At 37.5% G+C, this 26,950-nt stretch overlaps 1 protein-coding gene across 1 annotated transcript in view; it reads right to left on the minus strand.

Moving 5' to 3' along the window:
- The window catches only part of Bap170 (Brahma associated protein 170kD), a 557,627-nt gene that overhangs the window by 174,052 nt on the left and 356,625 nt on the right, over window positions 1-26,950 (minus strand). The window contains exon 15 of the mRNA XM_090388941.1: window positions 1,630-1,784. Coding sequence (XP_090245067.1) covers window positions 1,630-1,784 — 155 coding nt within the window. The remainder of the gene's footprint in view (window positions 1-1,629; window positions 1,785-26,950) is intronic.

Below are 26,950 nucleotides of genomic sequence, written 5' to 3' on the forward strand. Positions count from 1 at the left end.
AATGAAAAATGCAAAGTACTGCATATAAGTAGCAGTAATCCCAGATTACCTAACTTTGGGGTACTACATTCAGATTAGTGGGAAATGAAAAAGACGCGTTGGTAATTGAAGATGTGAATCAGTGTGATATGAAGTTCTCTGAGAAATGCAGACAGGCAGCCTAAATGGGACATTTTGTCAATGATAAAAAAGGAATTTTGATAGTAGGGACAAGGATCTGTTTATCTCATTATATAAGGCAATAGTTAGGCCACACCTTTAGTATTACATACAAGTCTGGAGGCCTAATTTTAGGAAGGATGTGGATCTATTGGAATGAGTGCATAGAATGGAAAGGAGATTGGTGAAGGGAAAATTATGGTCTTACCACGAAAAGCTTGAGTTCTGTAAACTGCATCTGGAGACTAGGCCCCTATAAGGTGATCTGGTTGCATTTTTCCTTTTGCTCAAACTACATATGAGGAGTTATAAATTCAAATTGAGGAAAGATGATTGTGGTTGGTTGGCCAGTTACTGTTTTATGGCACATTGGCTGCCAAGTCAAAAGAAGAATGGCTGCAGGATAGGATGTGCATGAGTTTGCATTCATCCAGCAGGCAGTTGGTTGTTGCAGTAAATTTCCATCTGTTATGGAAATGGGTAATGTGAATAAATTCAAGGAAAAACTAGACAACATATTGGAAGAGATTGACAGATGATGGAATTTTTTTTTTTTTTTTTTTTGATGATGATTCTTTATGAGCTTGCTTTCTTGCACCACTTTCTACTAATAACATCTAATTATTTTAAAGTAAAACTACAGCTTGAGATTTTAAATAAAATTTGATATATAGATATTATTTCTTGAAATAAGAAAACTCGAAATTTCTTTTTGCTGTCCCCCCCCCCCCAAATGGTACTATGTAAATTTTTAAGTATCATTTTGTTGGCATATGTCCTTGTTCCATGTAGTGAAGTAGAGATTCATTGGTTTTTGATGAGATGGATACATTCCAAATTAAAAAACTCAGAATGCCAGAATTAACTTCTTTTTTTTTTTTTTTTTTTTTTTTTAAGGAGCATTAGCACCTAATGCCATATTGCTCCGGGCATATGCGGTGGTCATTCCCTGACCTTTCCACATCCTCTGTATTTGGTGATCACGGGCTCGAACCCCGGTCTAATCAAGAAGCGTGTGCTAAGCACTGCTGCTCCTGCCCACCTGGCTAGAGACATCAGAATTAACTGTACAATAGTAAAACTGGAGGATTACTGAGTAAGGTGATCTAATACGCAGAAAGCAAAGGGTGAGGATGAGGTGTTTGAGAAACCAAGGTTCCTTTTCAAGGAACATTAAATTGCAACCAACACCGGGATTCCATGTATTTCTTTTTGATTGACTTATTGAATTTCCTTAGACTTCAACATACCACAGAGATCCCAGTTAATCCGCTAGGGATAGATTAACCAGGTTCACTGTGGATTTTATAACTGTAACCATAAAAAAAAAATGTTTCACATCTCAATATTTTCTGAAATCATTGTAAAATCAATATACTTACAGAATAAAGCATTAATGTATTGATCAAAATTAGTTATACTAAGAATACAAATCCTGTAAATGAGTGTTTCCTTGTTTTAAAATCTTACCCCTTTGAAGGACAGATGATGTTGTTACAATTTCTTTTGAAGGAGCAGCTGGCAAGGAGTTAAGAGATGTTTTCCTACGTAGTCCATCATGATGAAATGTTATAATTCCAGATGAAGATTCCACTTTTTTAAGAACACAGTGTGGAAACACACTCCTGAGAGAAGAGAGGAAAAATTGTGAAATAATGTATCCCTTTTCTCAAAAATAAAAACTTATACTATTATTATTTCTTCAGAAAAAAAAAAAGTGCTTATATAATCACAGCATCTTAACATACTGCAACCTTCCTGAGCATCTAATATGAATTTTAATCAGAAAATTGAGAGCATAAAAGGAATTTATATAAAAAATTTAGAATGTACTGATTAGGTGATGTATCATACTGGTTTACTAAATAATTTTTTTAAAAATTCTTTGCAGTATTGTTCAGTTTTATTTGTAAAGACACAGCTAATATAATTATTTGTATTCATATTCAACATGAATGTTTATTCAATCCAGTGTTTCATTTGACACATGTCAGCAATTGTGCTTTTTCTGCATAGCTAAACACTCAAATACTATTTGACAAATGGCGGTTTTTTTTTTTTTTTTTTAAAGATTAAAGAAATCTCCATTAGTTATTGCATAAAAGGAAAGAAAATTCAGGATCAACTTAAACCTATTCTTGATAATTATATCCATTTACCGAAAAACATGAAATTAAAACTAGCAGCATATCTTGCATCCATTTTATAACTTCTCTGGCTTCGTATTATGGAAGCACCTGGCTGGTGTCTGATTGTTGAAGCATGCAGGTAAGGTTTTTCTGTTGACATTTTGCTAACTTTCAGGCCAAGGTAATACAGGAGATAATACAGGTGTAGTTCCTGACTTTACGAGTTAATTCTTTTCTAGTGCGTGCTCGTAAAGCGGGAATATATTTCCCATATACATAATGTTAAAAATAGGGGTTACGTTCTCAACAATGAAATTAGTTAGCTAATTAGTTTGTTTAAACAATGATTGCTCTTTCCAAAGAAATGAAAATGTAGCCTGTAAATCAAGCAAATTATAATAATAAAGAACTTATTTACGACTTACAAATGTTAAAGAATGTTTATTCTTCATCATCATCGAATAAATGCACATTTGTTGATCACTCATTATTGGCTCGGCACTTGTTGGTTTGTTGCACAAGGAGTCATCTTCTTCAAAGGCGCCTCCGTAGCCAGGTGGGAAGGAGCAGCAGTGCGTAGCACAAGCTTCTTGATTAGACTGGGGGTTCAAGCCCGTCACCACCAAATACGGAGCATGCGGAAAGGTCAGGGAATGACCACCGCACAGGAGCAATATGGCCTTAGTTGCTAATGCTCCTAAAAACCGAAAAAAAAAAAAAAAAATCTTCTTTGTTTGTTTCCAAAATAATCTCTTTTCATTCATTATAAATTTCAATAGCATGCATAAGCATTTTTTAACGGAATGCACAAATTGCAACTAACACTATTTGCGCGGAGTAACAAGTTTACGAAGCTTAAAAAAAAAAAGGAATGAAAAGAAGATTCTGAAAATTTATTTATGTTTTTTATATGATTGAAGATTTCAGTATAGGGTAAACACATTTCACCATAATAATGTAAAAAAACCACGTTATTTGTTATTGTTATTTGGTTTTTTAGGAGCATTAGCAACTAAGGCCATATTGCTCCGGTGCGGTGGTCATTTCCTGACCTTTCCGCATGTTCCGTATTTGGTGGTGATGGGCTCGAACCCCGGTCTAATCAAGAAGGGTGTGCTACGCACTGCTGCTCCTTCCCACCTGGCTACGGAGGCGCCTAAAAAAAAAAAAAAAAAAAAAAACCACACAATTCCAGTTATTGCTATTTTTGCAAATGCAATAACATGGAGTTTACTACCTGTTTATAATTGCCTTCATTAACAGAAAATGCACAATAAACCGGAAAGTGCAAATTGTTTTTATTGTTTTATGGTAGTGAACTCTAGAAATGTGTTTTAGAAAAATATCACAAAGGTGTCCAAAATTGATCCTTATAACGGAACACCTGATAACGATGAAAGTGTAGTGCTTTTAATGATTCGAATTGGTAACTACTGTAATACAATTTATATAAAAACAGCCTTTCAGAGAGTTATATAGTGAAAATTTCAACTTCTGAGGTTGTGGAATGAATTACCAAAATACAATGTGTTATTGAGTTAAAATTACAACATTTTCATGATACGATGGTGTCTCTGGAACGAATTAATATCATAAAGCGAGGGTACACTGTATCGTATAGCGACGAGCGTGGTTTGAAATGCAGTATTTATGGATGTTTAACATTCATTTTTTGCAATTAATGTTGACATTTTCGATTTTGTTGATATTTGATACAAAAAAAAAAAACTCGTAAAGCAGGAACTGCTTGTATTTAAAATTCCCAAATAAGAGAAGGAAAAAATATGCCTAAAGCACATCTAAAGTGCTGCAGAGATGTTTTTTTTTTTTTTTTTTTTTAAAGTAATTAAAAGGTTATTTTTAAGTAAAAAAAGAAATGGATTTTTCAGTTTATGAAAAATCCATTTTTAAACTCTGATCTCATGCACATGCACTTTGAGTGGACTGTGGTTCAATCCTGCATTGACTGCTAAATACGATTAACAAATGTATTTATTCACCTTAAAAAATGACAAGAAATAATTCAGAATTGTTCATTTTTTGAAAATAAAGGTGGTATCAAAAAGAACAATTATGAGTTATTTGTTGCTAATTTTAAGTTTATAAATGGAGTAACTTTTTACTCATTAACGAAGTGCATGTATGAGAAACAGACAACTAACGGTGCATCTGGTTAGGAATCAAACATAAAAAGAAAAAAATAAACAACTGCCCAGTTCCCTCAATTCAGGATTCCGATTTTGCAAATCAGTGAAGGAAGAAGGAAACAATTCTCACAATATTCTTGGGATGAAGTTTGGCAGAAAGTTGTTTGTGCTATAAAAAAAAAAAAAAAAAAAGTAGTGGACCCTGTGAAGTAGTAAAATTGCATCATAAACAGGTTATTTGAGATCTTACAAATTTAGTTTCATTAATCTGTTTTTTGAATTCATTATATACACATCACTAAAATTAAAAAAGCCATACACTCAAATTCCAGTACAGTTTCACTACATGCCTAAAGTGAGGGTACACTGTATGGTATAGCTTATACACCTCAATCAGATCTTATACACCTTATACACCTCAATCAGATCACCTCGCAGGTGCCTAGTCTCCAGATGCTGCAACTTGCAGGACTTAAGCCTTTCTTCTTAAGTGCACCTGTTTGTTCCTCTCACCAATCTTGTTGCCCTTCTCTGTACTTGTTCTAGCAACTCTACATCCTTCCTAAAATGAGGCCTCCAGACCCGTATACAGTACTAAATGTGTGGCCTGACCACTGCCTTATACAAAGGGATAATCACCTCCTTGTCTCTGCTAGCAAAATTCCTATATACCATTGACAAAACTCCATGGCCTGCTCTGGCAGCCCGTGTGCACTGCTCAGAGAACTCTGAGCAGTGCAGACCTTATACACCTGGCACAGAAGACTTCAACTAAAAGATTTCCAGATCGCAACTCTTCTAATCCTTAAGGGTGACATTTTCCAGACTGTCTGCTCTCTCTGGTGGAATGGAGAATAAGGAAGAGTCGTGTCAATGATGTCATATCTTCAGTTCTGGGTCTTTTTTTGCAGTGGTGTTGCCAGTACAGTCAAATCGATTAGGAAGGGTCTTGTTGGGTTGCAGAGAAAGAATAAGAAAAGGGATTTAAAATACTCATAAGAATAAAATAGTCTCAAATGCCCTAAGTAATTCATCCACCAGAGCCTTATGAGGGACACCCACTTGCAAACAGGCAGGTATTGCATATGTGAATGGGATGGCAAGTTCACTTAGAGCATCATACCCTCATTTCCAATAAGTCTTGACCCAGGACCAAAGGGAAGGAGACCTACTAAAATGCACCTGACCCTATCAATACGAACCACCCACTGATTGATCCCAGTTGGGCCTGTTTGGAACCTCTTGTCTTTTTGAAGCAGATGATCAAAAAAGTGTATTATGGTTGGGCACCTCACCCACTAGACTTTCAGAATTTCCATGGATTATGGCACAAGGCTGTGCACACTTGATTCCAATGAGGTAACCCTTGAACCAAGGTATGGGTGTTAGATCCCGGTGATGCTAATATGGAAGGCCAGCAGCATCACTGGAGGATCCCCTCACTGCTATGCAAAAGACTTTATAGAAAATTTGTTATATTTCAAATTTCCTTCTGCATTTGTTAAGGACCATCAATATTAGTTTATAGATTCACACACACACACACACACACGGACAGAGAGAGAGAGAGAGAGAGAGAGAGAGAGAAATTGACAACTTCATACTGCAAAACATCTACAGTCGGACCTCCATATAATGAAATCGATCATTTGCTTTAAAAAATTCGTTATACAGAAATTTCGTTATAAAGAGATATAACCTTTTCAACAATGAAAAATGCTGTAATACAACAATAAATAAGTGGGAATAAAAAATTTTCATATTTTTTAAAACAATTAATTTATTAATACATGCATATATTAAGAAATGATTACTTACATGATGCGCACAATATATTAGTACATTTTTAAGAATTATCTCATTAAATATTTGGTTATTTTTTTTTTTGTACACTGGATTTTACTGTACATTGTTCATAAAAATGTTTGCATTTGTTTAAGCACTCATATTTTCTGGCACATTTTCTTCACACTGAAGGCCTCGATGCAAAGATTCAAATGCTACCAACATTTCATGTTTGGAAGGTTTAATATTGCCCTAAATTTCATATAACTCATTGTCAATATTCTCACTAGTTCTTTGAATACTCTCCAAAATGTTGGAGCCACTCAGATATTCAGCTACTATGACATCATTATCAACTCCTAAAAATTGTTCAAGTACAATTTCTCCACTGATCAAACCTCTTGCTTGGAGTTCTTCCCAAGATTGCTCAATGTCTTGTAGCAGTTCATCCCTCTCATCGCTGTTAATTTCCATTTTAGCAAAACCTGCTTTTGCAAAACAATTCTTAATCATTGTTTCCGTCATATCTTGACTCCAAACTTTGGCCAACTCTGTTACGTACATTCACAAATCTATAACAGAATCTATAGGCTGGTTGGTTTCTATTCTCAATATAATATTTTTCAGTATGCACCTTTGGTAGTGCATTTTCAAATCCTTGATAATGCCTTTGTCCATTGGCTGCAGTTGTCAACAATCAAAGTGATTTTTCTGTTTTCTTTCGTCATCTTTCTATCAAATTTTAAAATCCACTGTTCAAAAATTTCACTTGTCATTCAACCTTTTTTGTTGTAGTCCAACTCTAACAACTTTACTCCTTTGAAATATCGGGGTTGTTTACTTTTGCCTATTACCAAAAGCTTCAGTTTTTCATTATCAGCCCTATTTGCACCAACCAGGACTAATTCTCTCCTTACTATTTTCCCACGTACACATTAATCACCTTTAAAAGTCAGTGTCTTGTTTGGCAAACATTTAAAAAAATAGACCTGTTTCATCAACGTCTTTGGAATATGTCTTTGGAATCGTAGTGCTTCATAATTTTTTTTCAAAATTGTTTCTTTCCAATGGGTACAGTCTTCTTCAATTACAACCCCATTTTCAACAGAAATAACGTTTTCAAGTAAGCCATGGCGCTTTTTAAATTTGTCCAGCCACCAGAACTGGTTTGGAAAGCTTTATGCCCACGAAAAGATGAGTACTCCATAGCCTTTTATTTTATTAATAGCCATGATATCGGCATGTTTTGGTCTCGAATCAACTTTACCGACTTAAAAATGGCTTCATCTACATCTTCATACAGGCATAATTTTGCACACTCCCAACTGGGTCCAGTTTCCTCAAACAGTTTGAGAATCAAAACAGTTTTTCAGAAAGTTTAACACTCTACTGGCAGGGAGAGCAGATTTTAAAGCTTTTTTTTTTTTTTTTTAAACACCGTGATCTACACTATTAAGCACTTACACTTTTTCCACTACACTCAAGGATTTCTTCTTAGACATTGTAAGGTTACTTGCACAGTAGCAGCTGTAACAAAGCTGATTTAGGGACAACTTGTACCTACCATACAGAGACAGGTGAAATTAGTAAAAGTGTGGATGACTCATTTCTGAGAAACAACAGATGAATTTCCAGGATAAAGGAAAATCACTCTCTCCTAATTCTCTAATAGGATGCTTACAACAGAAAACAGGTTGACCAGAGCCAATGTCCGTGTCAGGAATATTCTCAATCTTTGCCAATGACTGTGGACAAAAAGATAGCAGTTGACCAGGGCGACTTCTCGGTACATGAAATGCTTTAGGGGCAATACTAAATTGTGGAATTCTCTTAAGAATTAAACCCTTTAGCTATTAAAAGCTAAAGTGATTAATTCTTAATCCTTTTAGCTCTTAATCTGTGCTTTCTACAGCATCAGCTCTATTGCCTAAAGGCTAGAGGTACGAACAACGCGTACACAGGTCTCTCGAAATTAGTTTGTTATATGGAAATTTTCTTCATTATACAGAAACTATTTTCAATGTAATGTAATAGAAAAATTTGCTATGTGGAAGTTCGTTAAAGGGAGTTCCAACTGCATTTATTCCGAGAAGTACTGGAAATAAAAGATTTCAATATTTACTAAAAAAAAAGACTTCAAATTTGAAAATTTTGAACTGCCAGTTAATGAAAGTTGTGCACCACATAATCAAATACAGAAATAAAGTATTTTCTTAATGAACAAAAGAGCAGAATCTTCCATTTTTTAAATTCTCCACAACCTTAGGAATGGAACTAACTGTTGGTTCTAAGAAATTTACATATGACATTCTTCAATGTATCAATAATAAAGGAGTAATGAGCAAGCAAACGAATGTGGGGCATAGTTGACTAAAGAACTACATACTGATTTTTAAATACTAGAAAGCACTTCAAAGGGAAGCACATAGGATGATAGGTTTAATTTCCTTTTTATTTATTTTTTATTTTATTTTTTTTATTTATTAATTATTATTATTTAGTTATTTATTTTATTTATTTATTTATTTATTTTTTGTTTTTATCATTGTTTTGTTCAGATTTTTTTTTTTTTTTTTTTTGGCTGGTGCAGCATAAGCCATAGGCTTTCTTGCACCATGCGGCCGTTACTAATACTAACATGCACGACAATTTTTTTAAGCCGGGGGAGGGGAGGGAATCCTTTCTGCATGTGTGAAGATAACCTGCCTAGAGTTAGTAGTCTGCTCAAACTGCTTCGGATTGCTTGTACCATGGTTTATGATTCAAAAAAAAAAAAAAAAAACTTTCCTTGAGAAGTTCATTAACTTTTTAAAAATTCTTTAGGATTATGAACTGAATTTAGACTTGAATCAGTGGCACTCACTACTAGGGTTACAATACCGGTATTCCAAAAACAAACTTTTTTCTCTATAATTTTTGATGACAGGTGCAATAAAGTAAGGATAAAACAAGTACTGTAATTACTTGAATTAAAGTTTTAAATAAATATTTATTGCAATAATAAATATTCTGAGAAAGAAAAATCATTAAAAATACAGTTATTCTAAGTTTGGTTTGGTTTTGATTTAATTGGCGCATTAGCTACTAAGGCTATAATGCGCCAAGACCAGACAGTTATTCTAAAAACAAAAAAAATACATATTGTTACTGCAAAGTTTAGTTATGTTTAAGCATCCACACTACCTGTCTGAATAAAGTGAGCTCTTAAGAAACATAAGCAATCAATAGTATGATCATTTAAAATGGATCTAATTTTGGTACATATTTGATTGTGGCAGAAAACGCCCTTTCGGATTCTATTCTGGTACTATTGTACTGAGATAATCATAGACAATCTCAGTCCATATTTTGTAGGCTTTGAACTTTTTTTTTAGCAAAAATAGTTAAAAGTATTTTATTAATTTCTGACTCAAGTTCATCTTTTAAAGATGAAGTCTTGGAGTCAGGCAATTTCTTATTTTTGGAAGAATTTGCGGAACACTAATGTTCTGTTCCATGGTTGAATTATGTTCATCATTTTCTGAAGGAGAAAGACGTTTTATTAAGAGAAGTATAATTTTCACTATAGTATCTTTACTGAGCCTGGGGGAGAGCAAAGAGTGGGGATAAGGAATAAAGAAGAGAGCAAAGAGTGGAGTTAAGGAATTCTTCACATATATAAATGCAAAGAACAGAAGGACAAATCATACTGGACCCTTATGTAATGGACGTGGGATAGTATTAGATAACATAGCTGAAGTTGTTGAACTCAACAGTTACTTTGCATTGATATTTATATAAAAAAAACCTTTGTGTCAATGAGATATTATGGAAGTTAAGTTGAAAAAAATGTAATTAATGATGTTGAAATTTCAAATGATTATTTAATGAGAACTTTAGCGCCTACAGGCGAGTAAGGCTCCTATGGTTGATGGCATATACCCTATAATCTTAAAGGAGGCAGCAAGTGAGTGCATTGAACCATTAAGGCTAGTTATGAGAGCATCACTGGACTTAGGAGAGATTCCGTTGGATTGGCGTAAATTGGAACATAAAGGAGTGTAAGGGGAAATTACCAGTCTAACTTCAGTAGTAGGGAAAATCATGGAGGCAATGATCAAGGGTGGAATTCAGGATCAATTAGATGGAAATGGAATTCTGTAGGATACACAGCATGGTTTTGTAAAGGGAAAATCGTGTTGAACAAATCTGGTTAGCCATTTTTAGAGGTCATTTGTGAGCTGGATTTAGGGAATAATTTCAACATTGTTTATTTGGATTTTAGCAAAGCATTTTACTCAGTCCCACATGACTGGTTACTTTATAAGTTGGAGCAGGCTGGAATCATAGGGAAAATTCCTAGATGGATAGCACGATGGTTTTAGGGCACCAGGCAGAGGATTGTGATAAATGGTTATTCCTCAGATTGGGTTAATGTAAGAAGTGGGGTTCCCAAAGGATCAGTATTGGGACCACTGTTGTTTTTGATTATCTTAAATGACACCTGTGAAGGGATGGAGGGCGTGAGGTCTAAACTTGCAGATGATGTAAAGATCAGTAGAGAAGTTAATGATCGCCACCAAGCAGAGCTTCTTCTGAGAGACCTAGATTGACTTCCAATATGGTCAGAAAAGTGGCAGCTATGTTTTAATTCAGCAAAATGCTTGGAGAACAGCAACCCCAATATAACTTATACACTTAGTGGAGTTGAACTAAAGTCAGTAATGAAGGAACGGGCCTTGGGAGTTATGATATGGTCAGACATGAAGTTGTCCTAGAATTGTGGACAGGTTGCAATGTTGCATGGTGTCCTACTGACGATTTATTGAACATTTGCTAGTAGAGATAACGACGTTATAATCACATAAAGGTGATTTTATAACCTTTATGTGATTAAATTATAAACAATTATTTTTTTAAAATTAGTAGCGAAAATCTGGTATTCTTTGCATCTATACCGGTATTTCAATACTGGAAAAAAATGACCAGGATCCCAGTATTGTAAGCCCTACTCACTACTTGCTTAATAAAGGGAAATAACAGTGAACTTTTTAGTTTCTATAGTGTTTAAATGCATTACTGCTGTGCCTATGATCATGTCTGATTTTGATCTATCAGTAGAGATGTGTAATCTGCAGAGTTTTATACATAAGTGTGCAGAAGTTTGCCTTCAGCCAGTGGGTGGTTGATTGCTGGAATAAACTTCCATCTGTTGTAGAGGTTGATAGCTTAAATAGATCCAAGGCAGAACTAGACAAACATTTGGAGCGGGTGGATGGGTGAAATGAGAAGGTTTTTTTTTTTTTTTTTGGCTGATGCTATATAAGCTTGCTTTCTTGCATCATATGCCTTTACTAAAGCTAATGCTAAAGTGGCATATAACATTCTGATTTGGAATGGTATTTCTTCCCCACTGCTGAAAATATTTCTCATATCTGGGAGGTCAGATGGGGGGATATGGTGCTTAGCTATCTTTTGCAACATTGTTTAGATTAATCTGCCACTCCACGGTTTTGCAAACGTATACTTGCTAGTTAGTGACTATATAAAATGACCATATTGGTTTGTGAAGATATTCCCATTCTGGATGACTGAGTGCAAACGTTTATGGCATAATTCAATAAAAATCTTTGTCCAACATAAATGGAAAGCCAGTTTGTAGGCCTCTATATACAACCTTTGCACTGGTGAAGTGGGAAAGGTTTCTGTAGTTATTCTCACGGCACACTGTGGTGTATGGGATCCAGCCATTTCAGTACACATTTTGGCGCAGAGTCATAAATTGGTACCCCATAAAACAGTCTTGATTGGATTATAGCCTGACACAAATTTAGCAGAGTAACTGTCTGTTCCCACATCATCATAAATATTGTTCAGAGGAGCTTAAGGATTTTAAGCAAGTGGTATGTAAGCTTTTAACATGTTCTAGAATGATTAATTTAGTATCTAGAACTGACCAAGAAATCTAATACTACAGGCAAATAGTTGCAATGTTATTTTTTTTTTTTTATTTGAGATGGAGTATCCAATTTTCTCTGTCCATAGTTGTATTTTATTTACTGAATTTTGTAATTTACTGAATACATATTTTGGGAGCTGTATGATGTAGTTAGATCATCTGCATATAAGTATCTCTCTAGAGTCTGGCAATTCTTATGTTTGTGATTTATTCTGATTGCAAATAAGATGGGACTAAGTGTTGAACCTATGGTACTCCAACTTGCTGTATATAGATGTGGGGCACCTCCGTAGCCAGGTGGGAAGGAGCAGCAGTGCGTAGCACACGCTTCTTGATTAGACCGGGGTTCGAGCCCGTCACCACCAAATACGGAGGATGCGGAAACTTCAGGAAATGACCACCGCATATCCCGGAGCAATATGGCCTTAGTTGCTAATGCTCCTAAAAACCAAATAACAACAAAATAACAACAATATAGATGTGGGAAGGACATGAGTATAATGTGTATGGAAGGTTCTCTGATATAAAAATTGCAGTTGGTAGACAGCCTTGAGGCACCAAGTCATGTAGGTAACAAAAGACTCCATATTTCCAAGTCATGCCAAAAGCCATTTCAACGTCCAACCTCTCACTACTATATATATTCATTCCTTAAAAAGTGATATTATGTTAGATTCTGCTTCTACCATAAGGTCTAGCATTGATCCACCTTTCCTGAAACCATAGTGATCAGGATTAAGAAGTTTATGGATTTATAAAAAAATAACATTAGATGAATGTATATTTCTTATAAAATTTTGGACAGTACTTAAATGCATTTGAATGGTCCTTTCTGGCTTTTCCAAAACTAAGGTTTTGGAAAAGCCAGTTATTATAGAGTGTTGTTTATAGCTTGTGGGGATACATTTTCTCCAAAAATATTTTATTATAAAATGTTGGTAGAGTGAGCAGTGACTGTTCACTAAGCTGCTGAATCACTTAGTATATCTCGTCAGGAGCTATCACACGTAGTTTTGCAGCTTGATTATGGTGAGAGGCTGGTTATATGATATTTCTGAGTAGTGTGGAAATTTCTTTTTTATTTTTTTTTTGCATGCTGTGTATGAACCAAGGAAGATGATGAACATGAGGCTGTGGCAGATAGTTTATTGAAGGTACATCCCAGAATATTTCCAATCGGTTCTGGCTCTGCAATGTCTTCTCCGTTCTATTTTATGACTGGGGTTAACATTTCCAAGGTTTGTCCAGCAATATGCTTAATTTTCTTCCATATTATGGGAATGTTAGTATTAACAACCACATAAAATGGAAGAAAATCAGTCTTGCAATTTGCAAGAAAATGCCATACGAAAAAAGATTCTTGCATATGGAAAAAAAATCAGAGGATAAAATTTGCTTCCTCGGTTTACTGAGGAAGCAAATTGCATCCAAGACTCTTTTTCAGTTTACCATCTGATAGTGCAAGCATAAGCCAATGCCTGTTTACATTTGATGACATTTTCAGTCTTGGGAAACTTCCAAACGTAATAACATTTCTTGTTTTTCTCTTGTTTTGCTACATAAATAACACTATAATTGGAATAGCTTCTTTTGCTGCACTGTAATTTTCAGTATTATGTATACAGCTGTTTCATCTATATCCAAAGTTACAATCTTAGTTTCTTCTAAAATTGCACGACCCTTCTATTTTTCCCAGCTGCTTTAAATTATGACAATCATTTATGGTTGACCATTCTATGGCAGGGTATAATGTACGTGAACAGCTGGTGAGATCAGTTGCGGAATTTATTCCTGTGGACAGGCGAATGTGAGTATGTGCACCTATAGAGTTGGTGCTAGGGTCGCAGAAGAGAACAGTCGGTGGATTTCTGGCTACTGTAAAGAGATAAGTATTTTTAAATTTTTACCGTATTCTTGGTTAATTAACATAGTACATTGTGTCTGGGGCTTAGAGGGGAACAGGCATTCTGTGTGTTATCAGACACTCAATCTAAAACACTGATAGATCCAATATCTTTCTATTTCAGAAGATTTAGGAGAAGTCCAGTTGACCTGCCTCCCTAAAATCCACTCATGCACACCTTCTCGATGGTAAGCCCTGTTACGTCACTTAGGTGGCAACTAACGTGTAGAGTGGTTCTCTTCAAGACGCCTGGTCAGCATGAAAAGGAAAAAACCAAACCCTCCAGCACATGACAGTAAGACGAAACAAATGGCCCTCAGGCCCCAGCGGCTTTCACTCTGCCCTCTTACTAAGAATCTCTGGGTACGATCAGGCTGCCCTCCACAGAAACTGAACTTGGCCTGTTACAACGTAAGATCGCTCATCAGTGAAGACAGGATACTAGAGCTGGAAAAGGAATTAGAAAATGTAAATTGGAATATCATCGGTTTAGCTGAAACAAGAAGAAGAAATGAATCACTTATAAGTTTATCAAGTGGAAATCTGCTGTACACCAATGGAAACAGTGAAAGGAGTGAAGGTGGAGTTGGCTTTCTGGTCGATAAAGATATAAAAAACAACATTTTGGAATTCAAAAGTACATCACTAAGGGTGTCAAGGCTACTACTCAGGTTTTCTAAGAGGTATAAGCTAAAGGTTATAACGATTTATGCACCAACATCGAGCCATGATGATGAGGAGGTTGAAGAAATGTACACTGAAATTGAGAGTCATCTAGATGAACAGAAAACTCACTACATTATCATTATGGGAGACTTAAATGCTAAGGTTGGAAAGAGACAAAACAGCACAGAAAGGGGAACTATAGGAAATTTTGGAATTGGTGAAAGAAATGAAAGAAGTGGAAGACTAGTGGAATTTGCAGAATCTAGAGGTATGCCAGGGATGAACACTTTTTTCAAGAAAAGGGTGAACAGAAAGTGGACGTGGAAGAGCCCAAATGGATTAACAACTAATGAAATCGACTTCATCCTCACTAACAGAAGATACATCGTGAATGATGTTACTGTCCTGAACAAGGTAAATGTTGGAAGTGATCACAGAATGGTAAGACGCACACTTGATATAGATGTTTTTTTTTTTATGTAAACCCCAAACACGAGAGGAATTAGAAGCTATAGTACTTAGTACTGTGCTTGGGTTGGAGATTGAGAAGATAAAAGAAGATATTTATAGACATTGGACTTGAACTTCTGTAGACTGTAATTTTCAGGAAATACGTATGAAGGAAGTTTGTTCCAGAAAACGGCAATTGAATGAATAAACGAGGAAGATGAAAAGTTTCTTCTGTGAGTTTGAAGTTGGACAGCAAATTAATGTTGGCTGGTAGCGGCACGTGTTCGGACTGTTTTGAAAGAGAGAGCGGGAATTATAGAAGCCAATTCAGAAGAACAGTGCCCAAGGAAGTATCTGTAGAAGAGGTATGCAGCAGAAACAGTGCGTCTATGAGACAGCGAGTGGAGAGACTCTGTTAGAGATGAATCATTAATTAACCTAACTGCCCTCTTCTGAATGGAATCAAGAAGCCTGAGAGAGGTTTTCGGGGCACCACCCCAGATGTGGGAACAATATTCCATGGCAGGGCGGATTTTCAATTTATACAGAGTGAGCAGCTGTTTGGAAGAAAAGTAACGCCGAGAGCAAAAGAGAAAACCAAGTTTTTTAGATGCAGAGGAAGCAATATTTGTAATGTGCTTGTGCCAAGAGAGATTACAAGAGATATATCATTTTGCCTAGAAACTGGAGTGTCACCAAAGATAAGCATAGGAGCAGAAGAATCCTTTTTGCGAGATATAAGACAAGACTGAGTTTTAGAAGAGTTGAAATCAACTAAGTTGTCTTTGCCTCACTGGACAATTACCTGAAAATCGGCATTTAAGGAATTGGTAGCAGATTTTCGAGAAGTTGAAGCTGATTGAACAGGGCAAGGTTTCTCAAAATGGAAAGTGGAATGCAATGTGCTATCATCGGCAAAACTATGGATAGGATTTCCAGTCAATGGAAGAAGGTCATTAATATACAAGAGGAAAAGAGTGGGGGAAAGAACTGAACCTTGGAGAACACCGGTATTAGTGGAGAAGTTAGAAGACAAAGAGCCATGCACCATCACCCTCAGTGAGCGATCAGAAAGAAAATTGGATAATGAATTACAAAAAATAGTTGGCAAACCGTAAATACGACGGAAGCTTGTTTAGAAGACTTTTATGCCAAACACGATCGAAAGCCTTTGAGATGTGAAAAGCAACTGCTTGTGTTTCAATGAACTTTTCCATTGAATTAGTCCATAAATGGGTAACATAAGCTAGAATATCACCAGTGGATCGACATCGACAGAATCCATACTAGTGATCGTTGATCAGACGGAAGGTTTCTAGGTAGTTTAAAGAGTTGGTGGTTAATTGATTTCTCAATTACTTTTGAAAGAGTAAAAGTGATTGCAATGGGATGATAATTGGATGGGAGGGATTTGTCACTCTTTTTAGGAACTGGCTGGATATAAGCAATTTCCAAGCAGAAGGAAAAACACCTTTGGAATAAGATAGTGAAAAAAGGCGGCAAAGAATAGGAGTAAGTTCAGTAGCACAGGTTTTGAGAACAAGTGGAGAAATACCATCGGGACCTGGATCTTTCTTAGCATCAAGATTTGTCAAAATCCTTCTGACATCCTTTTGACAGAAGACCACAGGAGGCATTGAATGGAGCGTGTTGGGAATGGTGGGAGGTGTTTTACCAAGATCATTAATATATGAGTTGGAAGAAAAATGGGATGCTAGCAGGTCAGCTTTATCCTTGGCTGAAGTGACAACAGAACCATCTGGTTTGGACACAGGTGGGATCAGAGATGGGCCAATAGCTTTGCCAAGGGACCAGAATGCTCGGCTACCATTATGGCAAGAAGCAAGTTTTCTACTATTAGCCTGTTCAAACTCCAGTTTGGACTGATTAATAGCTGCTTTACAATTGTTGCGAGCTTTGGTGTAGGCAGAAAATGAAACTGAAGAATTAGAAACAAGCCAATTACGATATGCAACATTCTTCTCTTGAACAGCCTTAGCACATTTTTTGGAAAACCAAGGTTTATTAAAAGGATGAGATTTTAAAGTGGAGTGTGGGATAAAGGATTCCATTCCTGCAAGAATAAATTCACTGACACGATCTGAGCAAATGTTGATATCAGAAGTTTTGAAACAGTAATCCGACCAAGGAAAAGAAGAAAAGAAATCTCGCAGGTCATCCCATTTTGCATTCTTGTAATGCCAAACAACATGAGGTTGGGAATAGCCATGAGATAAAGGCTCCATTGGAGAAGAGACAATCACCAAGTTGTGATCTGAAGTGCCTAAAGGACCTCTCACTTCGACAGTGTACTTAGAAGGGTTATTTGTGAGAAAAAGATCAAGCGTGTTGGCTGTATGATTAGGATTGTCCGGTATTCTTGTAGATAAATGAACAATCTGTGCAAGGTCATTAGTAATTGCAGAAGCCTCAGCATCTCGACCAGCTGGGTCGGTGTGACTAGAAAACGGAAGCCAGCTGGAGTTCTGAACATTAAAACCACCAAGGAAAATTACCTCACTGTTAGGAAAGTTGGACTGGAGAATTAGTTTGACAACCTCAAAGACCAGATGTTAGAAAAGAAAGGAAAAAACTGACTCGAATAAATAATTCAAAGATCTTTGAGATGACAGATGAGGAGAAAAAGCAGTATGTACTGGAACTTAAGAACAAGTTTGCGCTTCTGCAGACTGTTCAGGACCAAGATATCTACGAGGAATACTAAAATTTTCTGAAAGCGATAAAGCCCAAGAAACCTATAGGTAAAAAGAAATCCAAAGAAGAAAAAATCAGTCAAGAAACACTTGTCACGATGAACCGAAGACAACAAATGAAAAGCAAGAAAAACACTGATAGGGAGAAAATTGAGTATACTGAGTTATGCAAAGCCATTAGAAAGAGAAGAAGATTTAACACAAGAAAAGTAGAACAAGCATTAAGGGAAAGCAAAGGATTTAAATCAGCAGTCATGAGCAACAATACAGAAAGAAAAATGATACTGAAACTGAAGAATAGCAATGGTGTACTTATGAATAGCAGAGAGGGCATAATTCAAATAGCAGAAGACTACTTAAAAAGCTATACAAGTAGCGAGGGAATGATGCCAACAGTGGGGAAGGTGGATCACAAATTAATAACACATACAACATACCTGATATCCTTCCTGATGAGGTAGAACACGCATTGAAGAAAATGAAGAACCAGAAAGCTCCGGGGGAAGATGAAGTTACTGTAGAGTTGTTAAAATTGGGAGGAAGAGACATGACACAAAAACTGGCAAGACTCTTCACAAAATACATTAGAAAAGGTGTGGTGCCTAAGGAGTGGAATAATGCAATCATAGTTTTGCTGCATAAGAAAGGAGATAAATCAGAAATTGGAAATTATAGACCAATTAGCTTGTTACCCCACATCTAGAAGGGTACTTTTAAACAAAATTTGGTGCATGAGTTTTTTCCAGTATTGTTGAGGATACCTTAAAGTTTGCGGAAACTGCTAGTTTGGGGGGGGGGGGGCAAATAGATAAGTGTTCATTTGATAATATTGGCCAAAGTAACGCTTGCACATACCTTTCTTATGCAGCAAAATTGCATTATTTCACTCCTTAGGCATCAGCCTTTTCTAATGCATTTTGTGAAGAGTCTTGCCAATTTCTGTGTCATGTCTCTTCCTTCCAGTTTTAACAATTCTACAGTAACTTCATCTTCCCGTGGGGTTTTCTGATTCTTCATTTTCTTCAATGCGTGTTCTACCTCATTAGGAAGAATATAGGGTATGTCATATGTGTTACTAATTTGTGATCCATCTTCCCCACTGCTGACTGACTATAGTGAAGTCAAACTGTCAAGATGTTGGAAGGCATTTCAGTCAGCCTGATCAATCTCCAATCGTGATAAGCTAAACTTAGTCTTCCCCTAAGTAATGAAATTATCAAGGGAAGTTATGTCTGTAAATTAAGTGTTCAATGTGCTTGTTATCTAAATGAAAAATGGCTTTTCTGGGAGAAAAAAACATGCTACACTCTTCCGAGACCTACTAACTAAGCCACATTGTCGAAAAGGCTCATAAAAATTCTTCACGTCTCTGACAGGATTCTTTGAACTTTGGTATTTTCCACCTGGTGTATGGAGGACGGTGATTATATCAACTGTGCTACCTGTGAGGGTTCAAAAGGTAGTGATTGTTTCTATAGGGGTTCTCCTTCATCTCTGATGTAGTAAAGGAATGGAGGAGAGAAGAGAAGCAGCAGACAAAAAGATTAACTGCAAAGAATGGCTAGGCATGTGGGATGTGGAAGAACAGTTCTCAAATTTAGAAGGGAGAGATCATATAATTGAGCATATGCTTTATGACATGCCCACTTGAAGTCAGTAATTGTATATTATTAGCATTAGCATTAGTAGAGGCATATGATGCAAGAAAGCAAGCTTATGCAGCATCAGCCAAAAAAAAAACACAGTCCCATTTCACCCCTCTGTTCGTTCCAAGTACCTGTCCAGCTCAGCCTTAAATTTATTTAGGCTATTAACTTCCACAACAAAGGATGGAAGTCTGTTCCACCAGTCAACCACCTGCTGGCTAAAGGAAAAGCTTCCGCACATCTATCCTACATCTGTCTTTTTTCAATTTGAATTTATGCCCTCTCAAATGATTATTCTGAGCAAGAGGAAGAATTCCATCAGCATTGAGCATGCTCAAACCATTCAAGGCTTTATACCCTCAATCAGATCACCTCGCAGGTGCCTAGTCTCCAGACACTGTAATTTGCAAAATTTAAGCCTTTCTTCGTAAGAGCAACCCTTTGTTCCATTCACTAATCTTGTTGCCCTTCTCTGTACTTGTTCCAACAGCTCTACATCCATCTTAAAATGAGGCCTGCAGATATGTATACAGTACTCAAGGTGTGGCCTGGACCATTGCGTTATATAAGGGGATAATCACCTCCTTATCCCTGCTCCGTAGCCGAGTGGTCAGGAGTGGGCGTGCAGTAGCACACGCTCCTTGAGTAGACCGGAGTTCAAACCCCTGACTGCTGAATATGGTCGATCTGCCAACCCGCACTGGACCACCGTGGCAGATTATGATCCATTTCCTTCAGCATGAATTGTTGAGGAGGCTTCCATCCTGTAGTGGGTTGATAATGGCTGCACTTCACCTTTTTTTTTTTTTTTTTTTATCCCTGCTAGAAAAATTCCTATATATCACTGACAAGACACTATGAGCTACTCTTGCAGACCGTCTGCACTGCTCAGAAAACTTCATATCTGCCTGCACAATTACCCCCAGGTCCTTTTCATTTTCTACCACTGTCAGTGTAGTACCACAGAGTTGATACGTCACTCTGGGGTTGCTTCTTCCCATATGTAGTTCTTTACATTTGTCACTGTTAAACTTCATTTGCCACCTCTCAGCCCATCTGCTCACCTTTTCTAGATCCTGTTGCAGCAGCATACTGTCATTAGTATCCTTAATAACCCTGCCAACCTTTGTATCATCTGCAAACTTGGACATTAAGCTTGATATTTTTTTTTTTTTTTTTTTTTTTATGTGGACCCCAAACACGAGAGGTATTAGAACCTATAGTACTTAGTACCGTGCTTGGGCTGGAGATTGAGAAGACAAAAGAAGATATTTGTTAACATTGGACTTGAACTTCTGTAGATTGTAATTTTCAGGAAATACGTATGAAGGAAGGTTGTTCCAGAAAACGGCAGTTGAATGAATAAATGAGGAAGATGAAAAGTTGGTTCTGTGGGTTTGAAGTTGGACAGTAAACGGATGTTGGCTGGTGGCGGCACGTATTCGGACTGTTTTGAAAGAGAGAGCGGGAATTATAGAAGCCAATTCAGAAGAACAGTGCCCATGGAAGTATCTGTAGAAGAGGCATGCAGCAGAAACAGTGCGTCTATGAGACAGCGAGTGGAGAGACTCTGTTAGAGATGAATCATTAATTAACCTAACTGCCCTCTTCTGAATGGAATCAAGAAGCCTGAGAGAGGTTTTCGGGGCACCACCCCAGATGTGGGAACAATATTCCATGGCAGGGCGGATTTGCGATTTATACAGAGTGAGCAGCTGTTTGGAAGAAAAGTAACGCCAAGATCGAAAGAGAAAACCAAGTTTTTTAGATGCAGAGGAAGCAATATTTGTAATGTGCTTGTGCCAAGAGAGATTAGAAGTCAGGGTAATCCCCAAAAGAGATATATCCTTTTGCCTAGAAATTGGAGTGTCACTAAAGATAAGCATAGGAGCAGAAGAATCCTTTTTGCGAGATATAAGACAAGACTGAGTTTTAGAAGGGTTGAAATCAACTAAGTTGTCTTTGCCCCACTGGAGAATTACCTGAAGATCGGCATTTAAGGAATTGGTAGCAGATTTTCGAGAAGTTGAAGCTGATTGAGCAGGACAAGGTTTCTCAAAATGGAAAGTTGAATGCAATGTGCTATCATCGGCAAAACTATGGATAGGATTTCCAGTCAATGGAAGAAGGTCATTGATATACAAGAGGAAAAGAGTGGGGGTTAAGAACTGAACCTTGGGGGACACCGGCATTAGTGGAGAAGTTAGAAGAGAGAGAGCCATCAACCATCATCCTCAGTGAGCGACCAGAGAGAAAACTGGATAACCAATTACTAAAAACAGTTGGCAAACCATAAGATGGAAGCTTGTTTAGAAGACCTTTATGCCAAACACGATCAAAAGCCATTGAGATGTCAAGAGCAACTACTTGTGTTTCACCGAACCTTTCCATTGAATTAGTCCATAAATGTGTAACATAAGCCAGAATATCACCAGTGGATCGACACTGACGGAATCCATACTGGTGATCGTTGATCAGACGGAAGATTTCTAGGTAGTTTAAGAGTTGGCGGTTAATTGATTTCTCCATTAGTTTAGAAAGAGTAGAAGTAATTGCAATGGGACGATAATTGGATGGGAGGAATTTGTCACCCTTTTTAGGAACTGGCTGGATATGAGCAAATTTCCAAGCAGAAGGAAAAACACCTTTAGAATAAGAAAGTGAACAAAGGCGGCAAAGAATAGGAGTGAGTTCAGGAGCACAGGTTTTGAGAACAAGTGGAGAAATACCATCAGGACCTGGAGCTTTCTTAGCATCGAGATTCATCAAAATCCTTCTGATATCCTTTTGACGGAAGACCACAGTAGGCATTGAATGGAGTGTGTTGGGAATGGTGGGTGGTGTTTTACCAAGATCATTAATACATGAGCTGGAAGAAAAATGGGATGCTAGCAGGTCAGCTTTATCCTTGGCTGAAGTGACAACAGAACCATCTAGTTTGGACAGAGGTGGGCAAAAGTTGCGGCCAATAGCTTTGGCAAGAGACCAGAATGCTCGGCTACCATTAGGGCAAGAAGCAAGTTTTCTACTCTTAGTCTGTTGAAACTCTAGTTTGGACTGATTAATAACTGCTTTACAATTGTTGCGAGCTTTGGTGTAGGCAGAAAATGAAACTGAAGAATTAGAAACAAGCCAATTACGATATGCAACATTCTTCTCTTGGACAGCCTTAGCACATTTATTGGAAAACCAAGGTTTAGATAAAGGACAAGATTTTAAAGTGGAGTGTGGGATAAAGGATTCCATTCCTGCAAGAATAATTTCACTGACACGATCTGAGCAAACGTTGACATCAGAAGTTTTGAAACAGTAATCAGACCAAGGAAAAGAAGAAAAGAAGTCTCGCAGGTCATCCCATTTTGCATTCTTGTAATGCCAAACAACACGAGGTTGGGAATAGCCATGAGATAAAGGTTCCATTGGAGAAGAGACAATCACCAAGTTGTGATCTGAAGTGCCTAAAGGAGCTCTCACTTCGACCGTGTACTTAGAAGGGTTGTTTGTGAGAAAAAGATCGAGCGTATTGGCTGTATGATTAGGATTGTCCGGTATTCTTGTAGGTAAATGAACAATCTGTGCTAGGTCATTAGTAATTGCAAAAGCCTCAGCATCTCGACCTGCTGGGTCGGTGTGACTAGAAAACGTAAGCCAGCTGGGGTTGTGAACATTAAAATCACCAAGGAAAATTACCTCACTGTTAGGAGAGTTGGACTGGAGAAAGTCAAGTTGCAAAGAGAGGAAGTCAAAGAGCTCCAAGTGATTAGTCGAGTTGGGAGAACGGTAGAGACAACAGATGAATTTGACACAATGAGGTAGAGAGATTTGAAGCCAGAGAAGATCAAAGAGAGGAGATTCCAAATTGCCAAGTCTCTGACAGGGAATATCAGAACGGACATACGCACAAGTACCACCTTTGAGGCGAAAGGAATCATACAGCGAATAATTTGGGCATCTGAGATGAGCAGTAGTTGAATCAACCGATAACTGAGATTCTGTCAGAAAAAGTACATCAGGTTTGGCAGACTGCAAGTGGAAATGGACATCGTTGAGATTAGAATTGAGACCACGTATATTTGTGAAATGAATTAGGAAGTCCTTGGGAGGTTTAGATATTTTTGCAGATAAGCTTGCTCTATTAGTTTGACAATTCATGGTGTATTCAATAGTAAGAAAAAGTGGGTGGGACATGCTGTATGAAGTAATTAAATTTTTGGATATGGCGTACATGTGGTAAGAATATACCCAGATCCTTGACATAACGTGGCCTCGACAATGCTCCCCGCATACACACTACTCGGACTCCCTCCAGTCACTATCTGGCAGAGTAGAGGTAGCAAGATTATACACTAGCTGATCCGGAAGCCTCCTAGAGAGTTACCAATGGGTCCGGTCTGGTGTACTAACTAGCTGCCGGCCTGCGAAAACCGTTTTAGAGTTGTACCCTCGAAATGTAAGGAATATTGGATCTCGCCACGACGTTCATCATAACCTCAAAAGTCATCAATCATGCTGCATGATGGAAGAGAAAGGGAAGGGTTGACCGGAACTTAGCTCTAGAGACTAAACATGGGTTCCACCACTTCAAGCCTCCAATAAGCAAAGTGGTGGTATTTCACCGGTTGATGAGAGTCATCTTCCACCTAGTACTGCCTGGTAACATAGAGGGGCAGCGTTCCTCCATGTGGTGTTGGCGCCACACCTCGACCCCTGCTTACGTTGGTTCACACCTGGGTGGCCACCCACCATGTACTTGTGCATGGGGGTTATACCCAGGATTACTAACAGTCCCACCATCGTGAAGGTGCAAGCAGAGGATTTGGCTGTCACAGACCATCCGGACTTCGCCGAAATTGGGTCCTCTTGACTTGAGTGTCACCCGAATATCAGTTCCATCAGCGTTTTAGACTCCCAGGTAGCAAGTACAGCTTGTCTGGCATATCTGACAACCTCAAGGACCACGTCAATATCATCATCAATATCATTTATAAATAAAGAAAACAACAGTGGACACAATAGGACACTAAACCCTGAGAGACTCCACTAATAACATTAGTGGAGAGCCCAAAGGCAGGTAACTCACCTGGTGAGATCGGCAAAAGGGGCATCCATTGATTACCACTCTCTGTCTTCTCCAACTCAACCATCCCTTTATCCATTTAGCAGCAATTTGCCTGCAATGCCACACTGCTCCAATTTGTGCAGCAGTCTTCCATGTGCAACAGTATCAAAAGCCTTTCTAAGATCCAAATAGATGATATCAATGTTATTCCTTGCATCCAGTTCTTTTGTGACCACATCAAAATCAATTATGCCAATTGAAATCCCAAAGAAGTAAGTCAGAGGAAGGCACTGCGTAATTCATCAAGGGGATATCTGTCCCAGGTGACAAATAAACAGAGCACACTGCAAGAACACAATTGCAAACAAAAATGGGAATCTAGCTGCCAACAAGGACAACAACTACTCCACAGGTAGATCCATCTGCAGTTTTATTTTTACGAATGACAGTAACATTAGGCATGGAAAAAGGCTTCATCTGCCTTTGGGTTGTCCCTTGCAAGCAAAATAATATAGGTTCATACTTTTCCAGAAGGACTTCGATGTTATGTGATCCGTGGAAACCACAACAATTCCACTGCAGGAATTTAGCCATTATTTGGGTTGGCAAATCAGTCGGCCAATTTCTAAAGTGATGAGGACTTTTTCACTGTTTTTCTTGCCTTCAAGTACAGTTTGAACTTACCTCTCTGTATTTATTCTTCTCCCTTCCATCTCTGGCATGCTTCAGAGTGCGCAGAGTGTTCTCCTTTTTAGTAATGCATGGCCTTTGGAACAGTGAGCATACTGTAACTAATCTTCAAATAAAGGGAGAGCAAAGAATGACATGAATAAATACAGATCTGTTAATAATTTAACTTCTGTTCCAGGGAAAATAATGGAATCACTGGTTAAAGAAATAATGCAAGATCAACTAGCCAGACTGTAATTATAGTTCAGACACAGCATGAGTTTGTTAATGGAAATCTTGTATGATCAATTTCATTGGATACTACGATGCAGTCACAAAGGAACTAGATGCAAAACATTCTGATTTCATGTACTTAATTTCAGGAAAGCTTTTGACATTGTTGCACATAAAAGACTGCTGTACAAATTAACACAGTATGGCATTAAGGTCAAATTATAAAGGTAAATTATAAAGGGATGGAAGAGAAGACAGAGAGTGGTAATCGGTAAACGCTGTTCTTTGTGGACTAACGTTATGAGTGGGGTTCCCCAGGGTTTGGTGTTGGGACCATCATTGTTTTCTATATTTATCAACGATATTGATAAAGCTATATCAGGCTTAATGTCAAAGTTTGCAGATGATTAGTATTATTAGTATTAGTAACGGCCGCATGGTGCAAGAAAGCCTATGGCTTATGCTGCACCAGCCAAAAAAAAAAAAAAAAAAAAAATCCGAACAAAACAATGATAAAAACAAAAAAAAAATAATAATAATAAATAAATAACTAAATAATAATAATTAATAAATAAAAAAAAATAAAATAAAAAGGAAATTAAACCTATCATCCTATGTGCTTCCCTTACCCGAAAGTACTATCCAGATGACCTTTGAATTTCCCCAAACTGTCGGCCTCTACCACCCATGAAGGCAACTTATTCCAGTAATTTATAACTCGCTGGCTAAAATAGAACTTCCTGCAATCCAAACTAAACATTTCCCCCCGTAACTTGAATTTATGTCCCCTAGTTCTAGCATCATTTATAATCTTGAAAATTTTGTCCTCATTCATTTTACTGATGCCTCTCAGAGCCTTAAACACCTCAATCAAATCTCCTCTAAGGTGTCTAGTTTCCAAACTCTGCAACCCACATATTCGAAGTCTTTCTTCATAAGGACGCCCTTTTGCCGATCTCACCAGGCGAGTTACCCTTCTTTGCACCCTTTCAAGAAGCTCGATGTCTTTCTTCAGGTGCGGTCTCCATACTTGAACACAGTATTCCAAGTGTGGTCTAACATAAGCCTTATATAATGGGATTATCACGTCCCTATCTCTACTTGCAAATGATACAAATGTTGGCAGTGTTAATGACAGTTATTATTGTATGATACTGTAATAGGATCCAGGAAAGTTAGGAAAATGGGCTCAGAAGTGGCAACTGAAGTTTAACGTTGGTAAATGCAAAGTACTGCATAAAGGGATGCAGGAACATAGGGTTGCTCTAACCAAGAAAGTCTTCAGTTCTGCAAACTGCAATGTCTGGAGAGTAGGCTCCTGCGAGGTGATTTGATTGAGGTGTTTAAGGCTTTGAATGGCTTGAGCAAGCTCAATGCTTCTAAAAAGGGATTCTTTCTCTTGCTCAGACTATGCATGATGCAGCATAAATTTAAACTGAGGAAGGATGGTT

This window comes from Mastigoproctus giganteus, chromosome 14 (genome assembly GCF_048544385.1).
Source record: "Mastigoproctus giganteus isolate SK-2022 chromosome 14, ASM4854438v1, whole genome shotgun sequence".
Classification (NCBI taxonomy): Eukaryota; Metazoa; Arthropoda; class Arachnida; order Uropygi; family Thelyphonidae; genus Mastigoproctus; species Mastigoproctus giganteus.